The following is a 19,144-nucleotide window of genomic DNA, read 5'->3' on the forward strand; positions in this document are numbered from 1 at the left end:
TTCTCAAGGCTGGTCACCTTCATCACCACTCGGACTTCAGCCCCTGACTAGCAGGATCTCTGCATGCCAGGCCTCGGCATTACCTACAATGTCTCTGTCTTCATGGGGAAACAGGCCTTTCCCAGCTGGGACTTGGATCCCTGTTCAGTCCTAGCTCCCCACAAATGAGGAAAGTGCTAAACCAGTAGCAAATTCAGGATGCTCTGAAGGGAAGTGATGGCTTCACTTTATTCTCCTATTCCACCCTGTTTTTTAGATGAGAAAACTGAGGTCCAGGTACAGAGAGAGGCCTGCCTGAGGTTACCTGCCTTGCATGACTCATTCACATAATGTCTCTGAATGCCTACAGGTTCATACTTATCAGCAACATGGGCAGTACTCTGCCTGGATTTAGAACTCCAACCCACCCAGCTCAGGACAGATCATTTTTCTCCCTGGTGAACCGGTCCCAAGGCCCTGAATCAGTGCCTAGAAAATATTAAAACCAAATAGAGGGGCTGGGGATATATAGCTCAGTGGTAAAGTACTTGCTAGTTATGCTCAAGGCCCTGGGTTCAATCCCTAGCAATGTAACAAACAAACAAAAAACAAATAGAAAGAGTTGTCGTAGTAGGGCTTCAACCCAGGGAAAAGCAAACTCACGTCAGAGCCCACTGTGAACAGGGTCAGGAGATAGAGGGAAAGGAAAAACAATTAGCACAGAAGGCAAAGCTGAGCCACAAAATGAACACCCCTTCTGGCCTGTTGAGAGTTTCCTTTCAAAGCTCCCTCCTGCCAGCTTCTCCCTTAACCCCTGTGCTGGAGGTAAAGCAGGGCTACAATGCTTCCCACCAGGGTTCAGATGGCAAAGTGAGGCCTGGAGAGGCTAGAGTGGCTAAGCTGGGTCTAGAACCAGGCTCCAGCCAGGCCTGTCCCATCTCACCTTGGTACAGACCAGAGGGTTTCCAGTTCACCCAGCCTCTACCCTGGGTACCTGTTCCCTGAGATCCCACTTCACAAGGGTGAGACCCTGGGGCCTGTGCTCATCTATTCTCTTCAGTGAGTGTTTCCTGAACACATGTGCTTGGTGCCAGCACTGGGCGATGCACTGGAGTAAATACCCTGGGGAGGATGTGAGCCTCTCATTGCTAGATGGGACGACAGTGGAAGAAGGAGTCACCAGGGAACATGAGAAGGGGTCTGTGAGAAGCTGCTGGTATTTTCTGAGTTTAAAACAAGGTGACCTAAAAGACATCCAGGGAAGACTTTGCTAGTTAGTGATGCTAAAGCTCACCCTGAACTATCAGCAGGGCTGGCTATCAGGGTGAAAGCTGGCACTGCTGGAAGAGGCAGCAGGTGCAAAGGTCTGGAGAAGGACTGAGTCCAGGCTCCAGCAAGGGCTAAACCACTCAGGGCATGGGAGGGAACAGCAGAGGGGGCAGCAACTGTGATGCCAGCTCACTGACCAACAAGTCAACCCTCCTAGGTTGAGGACACCAGCAGTGGGGCAGGTCTTGCCCTCCCCAGCCAGGGACCCAGAGCCAAGATGCCTACCTTGTTGAGCCGCTGGATCTCCTTTTCCTGGTACTCTCGCTGCCGTGTGAGTGGGCTCAGCTGATCCTGCAGGTACTTGACCTTCTGCCGCAGCTCCTTGGCCTCTGCTGTCAGCTGCTCCTTGTCATTCTGCAGGGAGCACAGGGTGGATAAGCAGGGAGCCTCCCTCCCTGCCCTGCCCTGCCTGCCCAGCCCTCACTCGTGTGTGCTTCTCTCTCTCAGTCACCATCATGCAATGCTCACGAGTAAGGCACCTGGTAAAAATATGGTAATGCCACACAATCCCGCCCTCAAGGAAGAGATGCTTGGGAGTGAAAGACCCTAAGTTCTGACACCAGCAACTCCAACAACCAGCAGAGGTCCTGGACACTGTCCTAGCCCTTTTGTTTGAGTTTACTTAAATGCTAAGGGTAAAAGGGTTCTTAACGTGAGTCACAGAGGGATCTTGGGAGAGCTGTGCTGAAACTGAGTGTATAATTGTGTGCAAATTTCTAGGGAGAACCAAGTTCTACCAGATTCACACAGGGGTCTTCTGTGATCCATGGGGAGTGAGGAACTATCGACAACTTCTAAAGAAGCTTTCAGCTTGTACAGTCTTAGTTTAGAGGAGAGATGATACTTAAGGACATCAATGTAACACCTGGCAGGTGTTCGTCTACAGAGAAACACACAAGGTACTGTGGAGTTAAATGAAAGACACAACTAAGAAGAAACCAGGGAAGGGGCCAAGGTTGAGGCACCTCTGTCATAGCTGCTAGGGAACCAGGGTTTCTGCATCACATCCCCAGCAAGTATGGTCACTAGAGAGAGCATAAAGTTCCAGGCCCCATAATCAATGGGAAATGAATGTCCAGAGAGGGGAGGTGACTTACTTAAGGCCACAGTATTCTGGGCTAGAACCCAGGTGCCCATTCCTTTTTCTACTTCTGTTCAAAGGAAGTATTTAAAACAATGCACAGCAGCACTCTACAGTGGACAGAGCAAGCACACCCCAAGTAAACTGTATTTCTGTGTACAAATGAAGAGGTCTAGAAATACATGTACCAAAATGGTACCAGGGGTTACCACTGGGGAAGGCCCAGAATTGGGGTGGGAAGTATTCCAGGAAAGCTTTCACATTATCTGTAGTGTGTCAATATTCTATAATGATGCATTCACAGATGAGAATTAGGAGACAGACCACAGGGTCAGCATTCAACCATCCTTGTGTGACCTTTACTCATTATTCTACAAACTAGTGGGTGAGCTATTTCCAGTCAGAGATGGCTCAGGGCAGCCTTGTCTGAACACATGGCAGCTGCCCTGGAGTGCCTGCTTAAGAGCCTCTAGAATGAGGCATGGTCTCTATAGAGTGCCAGGTGCTTATCTATGGGACCACACACTGTCTGGAAACATCCCACTGTCAGATTCCAGGGGTTTGTCTCACATACCAAAGTGAGTGAGGGGACTAAGAGCCAGGACGCCTGGCTGCGAGTCACCGGACATGACTATGCACTCATGAGAAAACCGAGGTGGTATCCTCCCTAACTAAATCTTCAAGGTAAGGCAGGAGATGGTCACAGATTCAGGCTGGCTGCCCAGATAAGCCTCCTAGGTGCCACATGCTTATGGAAGAAACTCTGAAATGCAATTAATGTTTAAAACATCCTTTTAAAAATTTAGGCAAACCTGGGTGTGGTGGTGAATGCCTATAATCTGCAGTGACTTGGGAGGCTGAGGCAGGAGAACTGCAAATTCAAGATCAGCCTCAGTATCTTAGTGAGCCCCTAGCAACTTACTGAGCCCTGTTTCAAAATAAAAAATAAAAAGGGATAGGGATGTAGCTCAGTGGTAAAATGTCCCTGGGCTTAATCCCCAGCACACAATCAAAAAAGAAGCCCATGTCCATTTCCCATGAAGGGGAAGACTTGGTGATATACATAAAACCCTGAAGGTCTGGGAGTCACATGGCCTTTCCTCTTCAAGCTGCTTCACGATCCTGCAGGGCCCTGGATGCATTAGTCACAAATGCTATAGCAGATGCCATTTTTCAAGAACTGGCTTATGGTCCTCTAGAATGAATCTGGTCCCCCTTACGCCCACTCTCTGATTCCTGTAACTTCTTTGTAGTACTTAATATACTTGTACTCCAGTTAGTTGTTTAGCATCTTTTCCCCAGTCAGGGCAGGGTTGGATGGTTCACACTGAATCTCTTGGGGCATGCTCTGGTGAAAACTGACTAGACAAACGGCTGGGATTATAGGAATGTGTCACTGTGCCCTCTTGGATCACTCTCATAACATGTGCTTCCCCGTGCAGTTTCTATTTATGTATTTATTTTTTTAGATGTCAACAGACCTTTATTTTACTTATTTATTTATATGTGTGCTGAGAATCAAACCTGTGCCTCACACATGCTAGGCAAGCACCCTACCACTGAGGCACAACCCCAGCCCCTGTACTTTCTATTTCTTATAGAAATGTTTCCATAAGTTTTTTGATAATTTTTGAGAAAATACGAAATTATTTAAAAAGCAACTGCAGAGCAAACCATTTTTTCATATGTGACTCTCTAAATGGTTTTGCCATTTAGAAATAAAATAGAATAAAAGAAAGTGCTTTTATAGGTCAGCCTCTGCCTCTCTTCTTTCTTTAAGACCCCTGCTCATATAGTCACATACATTTAAGCATTGCACATGTGCACACATGGGCATGCTTAGTCACAAGGTTACTCTTATGAATTTAGGGTGTAATCTTTCTTTTCACAACAGTTTTTCTATACGTTTATAGATCTAGATCAAGTCCACTTAAGAGAGCTTGAAATGTGAGAATCTGCAATAACCAATCACAATTGCGGAATTTTAACTACTTGTGATGCCTCATGGGAATTTTTTCTCTGCACATTTTTTTACTGGTGCATTACAGTTGTAAATAATGATGGAATCTGTTGTTACATATTTGTACATGTGCACAATATAACAATATAATTTGGCCAACATCACTCCCCAGTACATCCCTCCTCCCTCCACGCCTCCTACCCTTGTCCCTTTCCTTTACCCATCTCCCTTTGATTTTCATGAGGCCCCCTCCCTCCATCTTTCTTTTCCACTTTCCTCTTCCACATGAGAGAAAATATACATCAGTCTGTAAGATTGTAATTGAACAAATCTCACTGAAAACAAGAAAATTTGGAAAAGCAATAGCTAATCTAATCGTTTCATTTTCAGAAGGGAAACTGAGGCACAGGAAAGGAAAATGCCTCTGTCCTTGGTCACAGCTCTAGAGCCCTTGAACTAGAACCTGGGCATCCTGACTCCACCCCTGGCTCACTAATTCCTGCGACTGGTGGCTAAAAGGGAAGGAAGTGCTGCAATCACAAGGCATGGGGGTCATGCTTGCCTCCTCCATTTCAATCTTGGACTTGGCCAGCAGGAGTTTGCGGTCAAAGTCGCGCTGCTTCTGCTCCCGTTCAGCTTCTAGGTCCGTCACCTGCTTCTGCAGGTCTGCCAGCTTCTGGCGCAGCTCAGTGACCTGGGTTTGAAGGCAGAGAAAGGGAGTGCATGAAGGCAGGGGTATGGGAAGTGCCTAGGACACGGGCAGGGCTTGGCTCCTCTGGAACATCCTGGGGCTAGGCTTGGCCTTTCCCCAAGGCTCAAAACTGCTGAGAAGGAAGCATCAAGATGAAGACTGAGTATGCCCTGAGGGCACAGAAGAATCCCCACCTTACCTTCTGCTCGTATTGCTGCTTCATGGACCGAAAATGCTGGTCCCATTGCTTGTTCACATCCAGTAGCTGTGGGGAGAGCCGGGGTTTAGAAGCAGAGAAGGATCATGGAGCACCAACTCCATGTCTTAGTCAACACTAGGATGTGAAAACAGTAATCATTTTGGTGTAAAATCATGGAGCATGCACCTCTTCAGAAGGCAATTTGGATTATGAATTAAAATTTCATGTTTTTATATCTTGAACTCAATACTTCCACTCTGAAAAATTTAACCAACGAAAACAACACAGTGTGCAAATATATATAGTCTGATCATCTCAGCAAGGTTTATATTACAAAAAAAAAAAATCCAGAGGCCAACATCTGTGCAAAAGATAGGTTAAGTAAATTATAATGTAAATAGATAATGTAAGTATTCAGAAAATAAGACATCTACTACATTTTCTTAGTTCAAAGATATTACTAATTACATGTCAGACTCTTGATGTAACAATTTCTCAGGGGAGAAAACCAATTCTACTTCATTAAATAAATAAAACAATGGGAAAGGGTATCCCAATTTCAGAAACATTATATATGATAAAAATATTTAGAACTGAAGGAATATGGCATATACAGATGTAAACAGATACCCTCCAAGACAGCTAATTTTAAAAGAAAAAAGTAATTTATAGTTTGTTATCATTTTGTTTTTATGCATTAAAAAAAAACTGACAAATATGCAATAAACTGGTATCAGTTGCTGTTATCTCTAGGAGATGAGATTCTATTTTTAATAATGAGCACTGCATTACTTTTGAAATCTAAAAAGAAACTCCTTCTAATACAAACAAAAATAACCTAAAATTAATATGCATGTAACAAACTTTCAGATGTGAGGAAGGACAGAGGGGCAGAGGCTCAGGGTCCAGGAAAGGACCTGAGCAGTGCAAAGGGGCCTAGGGAGGAGGGACGGTACCAAGGTCCACTAGAAAGGAACTAGGTTTTTATCTAGGCCTGGAAAGACCACACTGTCCGGGGGAGGCAGGTGGAGGAGGAAGACACACAAGATACCAGGGGAGAGTCTGAACTTCTGGAGACTCAGGGCCAGTGGGAAGTTGTGCTACAGGAGAGCACAGGGTCCTCCTTCACGTCAGTGCCTCCCTGAGCTGCAGGTGCAGACAGAGGGGTTCCCTATCCCCAATGCTGAAACGTACCTGAGCTATCACCTGTTCCCACCAGCCACTGTGTACTCTGGGAGCCTTCTTAAACCCCTCCATAGTCCCCAACAATTTCAGGCTGTACCACAAATGCCATCTCCTCAGAGTGACCTCTGGGCAGGTCAAGAGGGACAGCAGATCTCTTCCTTGGGTGTACGGTTCAGTGGTCACCATGGCAACTCCCCATGGTAACTTGGGACCAACTGGAGCCTAAAGGTCAGGCAGGGTTTCATCAGGAGGGAAGAAAGGTCTTTCCTGACTACCCCCCCAGCTACCTACCTCCATGCGCTGCTGCTCCAGCATCTTTACCTTCTTCTCGGCTGCACCCAAGGCCCCCACCTCCGGGACCTTACCTGCCATTACATTAGCCTGAGAAGAAACACAGAGGGTCTTTACCAAAAATTGTCTCACCCATACATCTCTATGCCTCTAGCCCTCTATCTCCTACTTCCCTACCCCTCCCACCCACCGGAACACCAATAACCACCCTAACCATGACTTCCCCCTTCTGGAAGTCCATGATGAGACCATTCCCTGCTTCTGACTCATGGTGGCTGCCAGACGCTGCTCCCTCCCCACAGCTGCCTTCCCTGCTCTCACCCCTCTGGTCCCTCTCCCCTACACTCATATTGGCCCTAAATACATATTGGCCTGAAAGCTAAGAGTTACATAGCTGTTAAAGAATTATAAAACTTATAAGAATTAGAGATTTATAAAATATTTATTTAAAAACATTTTTTGAATGAAACAAAGGTGTGTGTGTATGCAAGACGGGTACACAAATATGTATTTCCTAGCTCTGTCCTCTGGAAGGGCCTAAAACTGTGACACTCCCGTAGCTGTGAGTACACCTAGTGCCCACAGCTTAGTTTCTAAATATCATTTTCCAGTAAAAATAATCAGGGGTCCTTGGAGAAGTGAATTCCAGAGCAGAGCCAGAGAAAATATAAATTGAATTTGGAGCATCCTATAGTGCCAGAAAGTAAGGGAGTGCTCATAATAATAATAATAATAAAAACAACAACCATAATAAATAATAAAAGAGGCATGTCAAAGGGCCACAAGGCACAACCTGAAAGAGCTTCCAAGCTAAAGCTTAACAATTTGAACAGCTAAATCAAAACAGAATTAGATTACAAATCAAGGTACAAAACAAATATCCTTGAGTCCATACTGATAGCAGAAATAGCTGAAGAAATAAATAAATAGGGGAAAAGGGATAAATATGGAAAGAATGAGAGAAATAAAAAATCATTGTTAAAAAATACTACAGTAATGACTGGGCATGGTGGTGCACACTTACAATTCCAGCAGTTTGGGAGGCTGAAGTAGGAGGATCACAAATTCAAAGTGAACCTTAGCAACGCAGACAGACCCTAAGCAACTTAGTGAGACCTTGTCTCTAAATAAAATATAAAAAGGGCTGGGGATGTGGTTCAGTGGTTAAGCGACCCTGCCCCACCAGGGTTCATATCATATCAAAAAACTAAAAAAAAAAAAAAAAAAAATAGTTATAGTAATAAATACTGCAGGTGAGATCCACTAGTGAGTACCTTGCATGTGCTAGGCAAGTGCTGATGAGTGAAGTTAAGGAGAAACAGGGTGTCTGTATAGTCTCAAAGTTTCTCCTCAAAAATAGTTGTTAATTACCAAGGGAAAATAAGTCACTTTTATTGTGGTGCAACTTGACAGTACCTCTGTCAGGTGATCACAGTTAGCAGTAGTAAGATGTACCGACATCATGAACCTCTGACATGAGGTACTGAGAGGGGCCAGCAAACTGCACCTGTGTACTCAGGTCACTTCTGTGAGACTCCTGCCAAAATCTGCAACTGCAATCTAATCTTTGGAAGACATCGGGTAAACCCAAACTGAGGATCAATCTACAAAACAAGTAGCCAGTATAGCTCAAAAGTGTCAAGGGAAGGAAACATAAGGAACAGATGAGAACTGTCACAAACTAGAGGAGACTAAGGAGATGTGTCAACTTAATGCAACGTGGGACCCTGGATTAAATTCCAGAACAAATAGGGACATGAGTGAAAGACCAGTGATATCTGAATAAGTCTTCAGCATAGTTAACAGCATGGTAATGTGGTTAATTCTTAGTTTTTATAACTGAATCATGGTTATTTAAGATGTTAATGTTAGGGGAAGCTAAAGGAAGGAGATGTGAGAACTGAACTCTTAACTATTTTATTTTTTGTTTGTCTGTATAAAGTTATCTCAAAATGAAAAGTTTTCAAAATAAAAATAAGTAAATAAGAAGTATTAGGTGAAACCAAAGAACAGTGAGTATGGAACTTGAGCATTGGCTCTAAGTCCAAGCCCTTCTCTGAGGCAGGCCAAGACCTGGCCCTCTCGGCCCTTCATGTTAGAAGATGAGCAGGAGACGGTCTCTGCAGGCCCCATCTGGACCTGTGATGTTTGAGTTCACCTTCTGACTTCAATTTGTCCTGGAGTCATATTCTGTTTTTATACTCTTTATCCCCTGCCTTCCAGTTCACCTCCACGCTCTCCTAGGCTTGGGTGGGGTCTGGAGATAGAGCTTGTGAGGCTCAAGTGCCCCCTACAGGCTAAGGCCTGTAACAACGCCATGGCAGCAGAAGCGAGGCAGGGAATAGGGAGCTCTCCAGGTAAGGTCACCTTCTTTGAGAAGTGGGAGGCTCCCCACTTGGAGCCTGCTGCCTCCTGCAGGGGAGCTGTGCTTATCTGCCAATGTTGATGGCTACTGGGAAAAAAGGAAGAGGGAGAATGCCAGGCTCCTGGGTGATGTGCTGGGAACCTCTACTGAGAGAGGAATCCAAGAGGAAGAGTAGGTTAGCAGACCTGGCTGCTGACATCAAATATGCCATTAAAAGCAACAGCTAATGCTTACCATTTACTCCAATAAGCCACTGCATATCCATCTGTATCACGGAATCGTCCTAACAATCCCTTGTGGGAGGTGTTACATCTCCATTTTACAGAGGAGGAAACGGGCCCAGAGTGTTATATGTAACTTGTCCAGGGTCACAGAGCTGAGGTGGAGCCAGTATTCCAGCCATGTGTAGAGCCAGGCACAGGCTTCACACCTTCCTGGAATACATGCCTCTTATGGACCCAAGGTCCTAGGTGCATGGACAAATCGTTTCTTCTTTCTGACAGGCCAGTAAGAGCCTCTGGCCTTTCAAGAGAAGTCAAGTGAGATAAGATGGTACAAAGGGCTTTGGAAAAGCAAAAAGGTCTGCCTACAGAATTCCATACCTGAGGTGACTCAGCAGATCGGGAGAGTCCACATGCCACTTCCTTAAGAGGGCAAGCAAGGTAGGAGTTGAGGGGCAAATGGAACAAGAGAAGGGCTTCATGGGCTGGGATTCAGAAGGACAGGATGAGCAGACTTTGGTCATTTAGCAATGTGCTTCCCTGGCTATGCCCACCTGCTTGATAGCAGGTGACTCAGGAATCTGGACTGCATGATGACATATGACCTCTCTAAATCTCTTGCCACAGCTGTGAAGTGGAAGAAGGGTCCCAGCCCTGCATACCCCAGTGTAGAGAGGAGCCCCAAATGGGATAATGGATTTGAAAGCCCTAGGTAAACTCTATATTGCCACATAGTAACAAGGAATTAAGTTATTAAGGTAATTACTACTATTTCATAGGAGTGGGGTTTGTCAGAGACATTGAGTTACTATGTAGCTGTTAGATGATAAAGAGTTGGGACTCAGGGGTATGATAAAGACTGGGAAAAAGGCTCTTGGGACCTGGCTGTGAGCCAGGGCTAGAAGTGGAGGCAGCAGGGGAAGTGGGCCAGCCCTTCTGCCTCATTACCAGACCATGCCAGTGTTAGCCAGCACCAGAGGCTTTAGTGGTGTAATCACAGGAGCTTATTAGCAGAATGCCCAGAGGAGCTTGCTCAACCCTAGACCCTAATTCTGCCTGGAATACAGGTATGTTAAATTGACTTTTGGGAGCTGCCCTTTAAGAAATATCTTGACAAACGACTCGTTTAGGGAATAGTGCCCAGACTGAGCCAAAGACTCAGTGCTACCTTCTATAAGCAATGGTTGAAGGAACTGCCACTATTTAGCCAGGAGAGGAGAAGGCCTGTGGGGGCCACGGAGCTATGCAATGCCAGCAGTTCTTAGCTTGTGTTCCAGGGAATGGGACATTGTGTGGGGCTGAAGGCAGCATAAAAGCTGAGGAGAGGAAGCTCCAGGGAGGCAGATGTCAGTCAAGCTATGGAACTGCCATCTACCAACTAGAACTTTTTCCCAGTGGAACTTTGTGCAGGAGGCAGTAAACTATCAGTGGAGGTGGTGAAGGGATGGTGTTGGGTACCAGCAACTGAGGATGCTATTGAATTTCTGACCACATACCTGCTGTTGTCCAGCCATGCCCTTCTTGCTGGCACGCTCCAACTTTGGGGAGCTGCAGGAACCCTCTTTGTTGCTACTGCTCATCAACAACTTCCTAAGCTCCATATTTTCTTCCCTGGGTTGGAGGCAAACAGAGAAGTCACAATAGCAGGTCTAGGTTAAAGAGCCAACAGGGCTTCACATGAGTTGCAGAGGTGCCCTGGGAAGCACATCAAGATCCTGAAACATGCCTAAAGGAGAATCCTGAATCCTGAGGGGCATCTCTATGCGCTTCCTAGAGGTCTTGGTCCTTAACCGCAGGGTTTCCCTGGTTTTGGTATGACTATATACACGAGATCTTCAGAATATAACCAAACATGTATTAAATAACCCTGGGTCATATTCTAGTGAGAAGCTCCACCCTCTCCAGTTATTTCCCTATGTCTTGGGTAGAGCAGAAGAAAGGTGGACTGGTCCTGAGCACCTCATTAACATGTGCTAATATCCTGTGTTAATGCAGAAAGAGGAGGATGCAGGATTCAGAGCCTTTGTTGGCAATGGGATTTAGCCATCACCTATTAAAATCTTTTCATTTTCACTGGATTTATTTTTAAAGTTATCTTCTATTTAGGATAGGTAATGCTGCTTTCCATTTTTGCGATACTGGGGATTGAACTGAGGCCCCTGCACATGCTAGGCAAGTGCTTTACCACTGAGCTACATTGCCTGCATTTAAAATTTTTGTTTTGAAGCAGGGTCTTGCTAAGTTTTGCTGAGACTGGCCTTGAATCTGTGATTCTCCTGCTTCAATTTCCTAAGAGGCTGGGATTACAGGCATTAGCTAACATTGTTCTGCCTGTACTTTTGCCTTTTAATGCATGAGTCTCCTCTAGCCTGAGTTTTTAGATTCAAGGATGGAGTCAGCATGGCTATAAAACACCAACTACTTGTTCATCCAAAAGTTAATAAAGATGAGTTCGTTCAAAATGGTCCTGGGGTTCAGTGGTTAAACATCATTGTGGTGCACTGAAAAGTTATTACTTTCTACTGATTGTAATAAAGGGAGAGTGGGGGGGTGGAGACAGTGACAAGTCTTGCTTGCTGACACAGTCCTCCCCCGCATGTACTAAGCCCAGCTGGTACTCAATGGGATTCAGCGCTCACGTTACCCAGGACCACAGTGTTGGCAAGAGTTGCAGCCACCCTAATGAAAGCACAAGGAGACCCAGGATATTATTGTGAGACCCACAGCAAGTCCCTTGCCTCTCTCTAGGTCTGTTTTTCTTCACGCAATGAGGGGTTGGTCTGCATGACTGCAAAGGGCTTTCTCAGCTTTTACAGTCAAGGACAGTGCTTCTCTGGGTGTGATCCTGGGCCTACTTCACATCCTGGTCAGAAAGCCTTGGTGAAACAGCTAGTCCCATCTCTAGGGAAGCCCACAGAGATGTCTCCAGGATTCTCCTTTAGGGATGTTTTCAGTCTTAGTCCTAAGACTGGCCAGCTCTGCCTTGCAGAGGAGGGAGGGCTGGAGTATAAATCTGTAATGTCCTGAAGCCTCAGTTCAGATTAGATCTGATGTTCTCAGGAAAACCCAGTGGGGCAGGATGGTGACCAGCAGGGGGCAGCAAAGTTCTGAGCCCTCACAGCCTGCAGGACAACTAATAGGCTAAGGAGGCAAGTTCCCACATCAGAAGGGCAATTTGTACTAACCTTTTTCTGCAGTTCTCAAGGTATTCCATACATGGACACTACCAAAGTATTAGAAGAGCCAGAGAGAAATACCAAAGGAGCCCAAAGGAGAAGGACCAAGAGATTTGGCATCCAAACAGGGTTACGAGCATCAGGTCTCCAGAGTCCTGAGTTCTCATCCCAGAAGTGAGTGCCACGCACCACCCTCACTCCCTCCGCCCACCCCTTAACCCTCACCCCTTCTCTGAGGGGCCTGGGCCTACCGCAGCCTCTCCGCAGCCTGGTCCCGCTGTTCCAAGCCCTTGTCCAGCTTGGCTTTCAGGGCCTCATTCTCCTTCCGAAGCTGTTCACATAGGGTCTGCAGGGCAGACAGGTAGGCAAGGGCAGGTAAGGAGAGGGTACATCACAAATGCAGGTTCACATAGGGGGACAGGGGAGTGCTGCTGCTGCCCAGGTCCCAAAACCTCATCCTCTTTGGCCTCACTCAAACACTTTCGCACCAGCTAGGAGCCAGGCCAGCTGGCCCCTTCAGGCTCCTCCATGCATCTTCTCCCTTGGGAGCAGGCTGTAAGGACACCTGACCAAGAATCAGTCGTAGGCCTCCCAGTCTTCTCCCCAACCCCCCACCAGAAAGCTCCATCCCCTCTTCCTTCATCACTGTTCCTATTGCCCAGAACATTCTTCCCTACCAGCTCCCCCCTGGCCAACTTCTCTTTCTTTAAGACTTAGTTGAAATGCCATCTTCTCAGAGAAGACTGGCTATACCTAGCTGGTTACTTCCACTGTCCTCACTTGTAGGCTCTGCTCTCGCCCTTCGTATACTTGTGACAAAGAAAGCTGAATAACTGTGTCACTGTTAACATCCATCTCCCTCACTGCCCACCAGTCTGTGCACTCCCAGAAGGCCAGGTCTCCTCCCCACTCTCATGCTCACTGCCAGATCTCCAGCTCAGACTTGTTGAAGTAACATATGACCAAGTGGTTTAATAAATGAAAGAATGAAAAGTGAACAGGCGAGTCCACCGCAGCCTGCGAGGTGCATCAATTTTCAGGTATTGACAGGCTTCCAGCATGGCCAAAGGCAGTCAGAAGACAAGATGGGTCAAACCTCAAGCAGTGGCTCACCCTCCACTTCTGAGATTTGTCCCTTCCCCTACAACTGTCCTTCTCTGCTTCCTTTCAGGGTTATTGTGAGAGATGAGTAAGACCAAGTGCAAGTGTCGGGAATGATCTGCCACCTGACAGGGGAGGACTTATATTGGGAACCAGGCAAGGCCTTCCAGGTGGGGAGGGGCAGATGCTCCCAGTGCTCAAACAGTGTCAAATGGAGTAGCTCACTCTTCTAACAAATACTCATTGAGCACCTAGAGTGTGCCAGCTATGTGGCTAGGTGCTTGTCCATGCAGTACCTCATGGGTGCTTTACAACTTAACCAAAGTTAAGTTAATTCACCTTTATTTTAAAGAGGGAAACTGCTGTTAAGAATCACCACTGGAGTTGGGAGCCATGGTGCACACCTATAATCCCCAGCAGCAATTTGGGGAGGCTCAGGCAGGAGGATCACAAGTTCAAAGTCAGCCTCAGCAATTTACTGAGGCCCTAGGCAACTTAGCAAGGTCCTGTCTCAAATAAAAAATAAAAAGAGTTGGGGATGTGGCTCCCCAGTAGCAAATAAATAAATAAACAAACAAACAAATAAATAAATAAAAACTCACCACTGGAAGCCAGGTGCCATGGCACAAGCCTGTAATCCCAGCTAGTTGGGAGGTTGAGGCAGGAGAATGTAAGGTTTGAGGCCCACCTAAGAAATTCAGCTAGACCCCTAAGTAACTTAGTGAGATCCTGTCTCAAAATAAAAAAATAAGAACTGGAGATGTGGTTCAGTGGTAAAGTGCCCCTGGGGTTCAATCCCCAGAACCAAAAAAAGAAAAGAAAAATCACTACTGGGGATTATACTCCATCTGGCATCACTTCCCTTTGTGCTGAAAGAGCAGAGAAGGGAGAAGTGGAGTCAAAGAGAAAGCCTGGGAGTCGGCTGGGGCAGGGATGCTGGCTCCCTAGACACTCTGCACCACTCCCTTCCATTCCCAGGCTGGGGATAGTGGTGCAATCGCTTTTCTCCCCAGGAGGGTTAACAAGGATACTTTGTATTCTGTGATGGGGCACCCCTGTGGTCTGGGACTCTAAGGAAGGATGTGGAGCAAAAATAAACCCCTGCCTCCAGAACAGGAGGGAAACCTTCTGTCATACTATCTGGGGAGATTCCAGAGTTCTCGTCTCCTTTCTGACTAATGCAGGAGAGTCCTGGAAGGTCTGAATGGAGGCGAAAGCCTTGCACTGGAGGGTGGCTGCACCCTGTGGGGCCAGAGGAAACAGAAAACTGCTGTTACAGGTTCCCCCAAAGGCCTTAGCAGAGTCCTGTGCCACACCTGGCCCTGAATGCTTGTTGAATGAACCAAGAAACAAAACCAATGACTGCATTTGGAGAAACTGGATTAATCTACCTCCACCCACAGGCTATGTAAATACAAGGGTGCCATGGTCCTGGGCGGGGCCTCCAGAGAACAGAATGTCCTGCTCCTGATCACTAAGGGAGGGCCAGAAAAAGGCCTCACCTGCTGCCCTGCCCCTCCAGAACAGAGGCTGTTACTTGGAGTCTCTAGGCAAATGTCCTGGGCACAAAATGGCCCAGGATAGAAACACTGAAGGTCACAAAGAGGATCATTTTCCATCACAGGGGCTAAGAGAGCTCACCTGTGAGTTTTATTTCTTTGTTTTGTTCAATCTTTCATTCACTCATTTCATTCACTCAAATGTGCTAAGTGTTGAGTACTGGGATACAATGGTGAATATGATGGCTAAGGTACCTGCCCTCTGCATAAAGCTCATGTTCTAGCACGGAGAACAAGAAGAAAAAGATAAGGAAACAAACCGCCTAATAAATCATTGTAAACTATGATAACAGATAAAACGAAAACAAACAGGAGCCTGATATAAAAAAAATAACAGAGGTTCAGTGGGGACCTTTTTAGGAAGCCCAGAATCTATTTAGCTCCTATATGAGCTAAAATGTGGATGCTCTGAACTGGGTTGTGGCTCAGTGGTAGAGGGCTTGCCTAGCATGTGTGAGACACGGGGTTTGAGTCTCAGCACTGCTTATAAATAAATAAAATAAAGGTCTATGGATGGGGAAAAAAAAAAAAAAAAGGGAAGCAAGGACCATATAAGTCCCAGCCTAGCAAGGGAATCTGACCCTTGCCCAGCACAGGGAGGCTCTTTTTTGGTGTGGGCAGGGAGGGTGTGGGTACTGGGGATTGAACCCAGGGACACTATCGCTGAGTCAAATCCCCAGTCTTTTTTGTTTTTAATTTTAAGAGAGGGTCTCACTAAGTTGCTTAGGGCCTTACAAAGGTGCTGAGGATGGTTTTGAACATGCAATCCTTCTGCCTCGGCCTTCCAGGCACTGGGATTACAGACATGCACCACTGTACACCACACAGGGAGGTTTTTAAAAAGAATTCAATCGGGGAGGCAGGTTGGGATGGTGGTTAAGAACATGAACTTTGAGCTGGGTGCAGTGGCACACGCCTGAAATCCCAGCAGCTCAGGAGGATAGTGAGTTCGAAGTCAGCCTCAGCAACGTGAGGCGCTAAGCAACTCAGTGAGACCCTGTCTCTAAGTAAAATACAAAATAGGGCTGGGGATATGGCTTAGTGGTCCAGTGACCCTGAGTTCAATCCCCAGTACCCAAGAACACCAACTTTGGAATATGACAGATCAAGGTTCTAATTCCAGTTCTACCCTTTGGCAGATGGGTGACCTTGGGCAAAAAGTATCATTTCTTGGGGCTGTTTAACAACCTGTGGAAGTGGGGATGAAGACTGCTCCTGCCTCAGGGGTCCTAACACATGAGGAGCTGAACTCTGTTCCCTTCCATCCTCTACTTGCTTGTGCAGAAGAGGCGGGACCACAACCAGTCTGCCCCATTCACAGCCCCCAGGGTATTCCCAACCATGCGATTTGCATTGCCCACCTCGAATTTCCTCATTTCCTTCCTCTTCCTCCTACCTACCCGCAACTCCCTTACTCCATTCACCACCCGGAACAAAAGAACCAAAGTCTGCTGAAACAGAGGTCCCCATGGTACCCCAGGGTCCCAGGAAGGGCTGGAGGGTGGGGAGGGAATAGGGCGGCTCCCCCTTGCCTGCCTCACCTGCAGGATGGAGGTGCGCTGCTCATTCTTGTGCACCTTGGAGGCCAGCCGGTTGAACTCCAGGGCCATGCGGCCCAGGTGGGTGAAGAGTTGGCTGTGGTCTGGCTCCTCAGCACACACACTCAGGGTTGTCTCCAGTCGCTGCAGGTGCAGCATCAGGTTGCTGTCCTCATGGGGCAGGGGACCTAGATCCTGGTGGGGGGATGGGGATGTGGAGCACTCTTCATCCAGGCCTGAGCAGGCACTGCCAGCCCATTCTCCCACTGCTTCCCCATTCTCCATGACTCAGTTTCCCCCTGTGACCCCAGCTCAGCCCATGGAAATTCTCCAGTTACGCAGGTTCCCTGTCTGGGGCTGACTCACAGGGCAGGACCCAGAACTCTCAGGCCACTGGTTGGCTCAACAGCACAGGGCCACCTTCCTCCCACACTCTAAGCCTTGCTGAAGGCCTGTGGGAAATCACATTTCCCCTGGCCTCCGCATTCTCATCTACTAAAAGTACACAGCCCTGCCCTCCCTTCTACCTCACAGGCTTCTGATAAGGAGGAATTAATGCACAACAGTGGCAGTCCCAGAGAAGGGGGATCCCTCTATACACCGCTTTCTTAGCTCAGGGAAACCAGAGAGCCATGACTCTGTGTCTTCTGGGGAATGTTCCAAGTAGTCATCTGCTTCTCAGAGGGCCCAAGATTCAAAACAGGTTAGGAATCACAGCTATAGATGTTTCAAAGAATTCTAACCGAGTAGAGTACATAAGAATGGAACCGACTGGGTCAGAGAGTCTAACCCTACTCTCCTGCTTGCTCTAGAACATTCGCACCACACATTGCCTTAGTCATGCCTCATCTTGCCCAAGGACACACAGAGGTACCCTATCACTGACTGCATCAAGCAGGGCTCCAAGACCCTACAGAGCAGATCCCAACGCAGTGCATCTGGCCAGCCTCCCTACCTTTGCCTGCCTGAGGCCACACACCAGGCCCCTGATTTTTCAGGCTTTGTTACATATTGTCCTTTTTGACTCTACAAGTCCTGTTCGCCTTTTCCCACCCTGCCCATAATCTGGCTTCTCTAGCAGGCCTCCCCGAGACATTTGTGGGAATCACAGGACATCAAAGCTACAGGGACCTTGGGGTTTGAGATGGGAAACTGAAGCATGGGGAGAAGGAACCCATCCATGGCCACCCAGTGAGTCACTGGCAGAGCTAGGACTAGAACCGAAGTTCCCCAGTGGCAACCAACTGCTTTGCCTCACAGACCTCCTGCTTCTCTGAACTCTGCAGCAACTGGACTGTCAGCAAATGCTGATTTCATGTAAGTACTGTACTCTGACTAGAGACAGTGCTGCTTTTTCAACTCTGCAGCCTCTCTCCACACAGGATCTGAGGTGGCCAATGCTGCTCTATTCGAGGCTCATGAAGGATTTTGAATCCCTCAGATTTCTCCAACTAGCCCACAAGCTTCCAGAGGGCAGGAGGCAGTCTAGTTTTGTTTTGTGTAGAGGAAGCACAGTGTAGGACCAAGAAGGAACTTCTTAAAGAGATACAGTTACTGGTCCAAGGTGAGACCTTGGGAATCTCATCTCCTCAGCCAGCATCTTACAGCCCTTAGGGACAGGACAGGACATGAGACGTGAGGTCCCACAAAGCAAAGAGATCCTTTCTAACACTCAGAGCTGCCTGATGTGGTTATAAGTCTCTTGTAACTGAAGGCATGCTGAATGGCCACTTGCTGGACTCCTGAGTGGGAACTGACATATAAGAGCAGCAGTAGCCACCCAAATTTTTTGGCAAGTAGGGATCAGAGTAACAGTGAAGAGTTGGATCATGTATTTCTGGCAATAATAATGATTAAAACCTACCAAACAAACAAACATTCCCAGTGGAAGGGGAGGGAGAAGAAGGTAGGAATTCAAAACCTCTAAGAATCTTCCAGATCAATAAGTTTGTCATTTTAAGAGGACAGAAGGATGACTAGCTGGGATAAAGGCAGCAAGTGTTGTGAGGTATGGAATGCAGATGCTGGGCAGAGCATCTTCCATGAGCTGCTCGAGAGCTGGAAGAAGGGCGTGTAGACACATACACACACACCAGTGGTCTGTATGTCTATGTTGAAAGGTTAAACTCCAACACGTACCTGGGAGGGGAGCCCGGCAGAAGACAGAAGCCTGCACAGAAGGGTAAATCACCTGACTTAAGTGGCCCTGGGCCTCCCTGACCCTTTCTTTCCCTGCAAACTAGGAGCCTGCAGACCCAAGGGGCTGAGTCATAATGTGTGGAGGTGACTAGCCCAGAGCCCAACAGGGTTGGCAGAGTGCCCAGGTTTTCACAACAGTCAGATGCCTTTGTGCCCTAGAAGGGGAAGTCACTGACTCAGGGATTTGCATATGAGAGCGAGAAGTACCCCCTGCTATGGCCCCTCTGTGTCCCCACGTGACTCCAGAGTACCCAAGGGATCCGAGTGGTA

At 47.2% G+C, this 19,144-nt stretch overlaps 1 protein-coding gene across 6 annotated transcripts in view; it reads right to left on the reverse strand.

Moving 5' to 3' along the window:
- The window catches only part of Tnip1 (TNFAIP3 interacting protein 1), a 51,995-nt gene that overhangs the window by 6,367 nt on the left and 26,484 nt on the right, over nucleotides 1-19,144 (reverse strand). For all 6 annotated transcript variants that reach the window (XM_047554965.1, XM_047554964.1, XM_047554963.1 and 3 more), the window contains 7 exons: nucleotides 16,679-16,870; nucleotides 12,729-12,823; nucleotides 10,798-10,912; nucleotides 6,716-6,805; nucleotides 5,240-5,305; nucleotides 4,912-5,043; nucleotides 1,534-1,662 (listed from right to left, as the gene is read on the reverse strand). In XM_047554965.1, the coding sequence (XP_047410921.1) occupies nucleotides 1,534-1,662; nucleotides 4,912-5,043; nucleotides 5,240-5,305; nucleotides 6,716-6,805; nucleotides 10,798-10,912; nucleotides 12,729-12,823; nucleotides 16,679-16,870 (819 nt within the window). The remainder of the gene's footprint in view (nucleotides 1-1,533; nucleotides 1,663-4,911; nucleotides 5,044-5,239; nucleotides 5,306-6,715; nucleotides 6,806-10,797; nucleotides 10,913-12,728; nucleotides 12,824-16,678; nucleotides 16,871-19,144) is intronic.

This window comes from Sciurus carolinensis, chromosome 6, assembly GCF_902686445.1.
Source record: "Sciurus carolinensis chromosome 6, mSciCar1.2, whole genome shotgun sequence".
NCBI classification, from domain to species: Eukaryota; Metazoa; Chordata; class Mammalia; order Rodentia; family Sciuridae; genus Sciurus; species Sciurus carolinensis.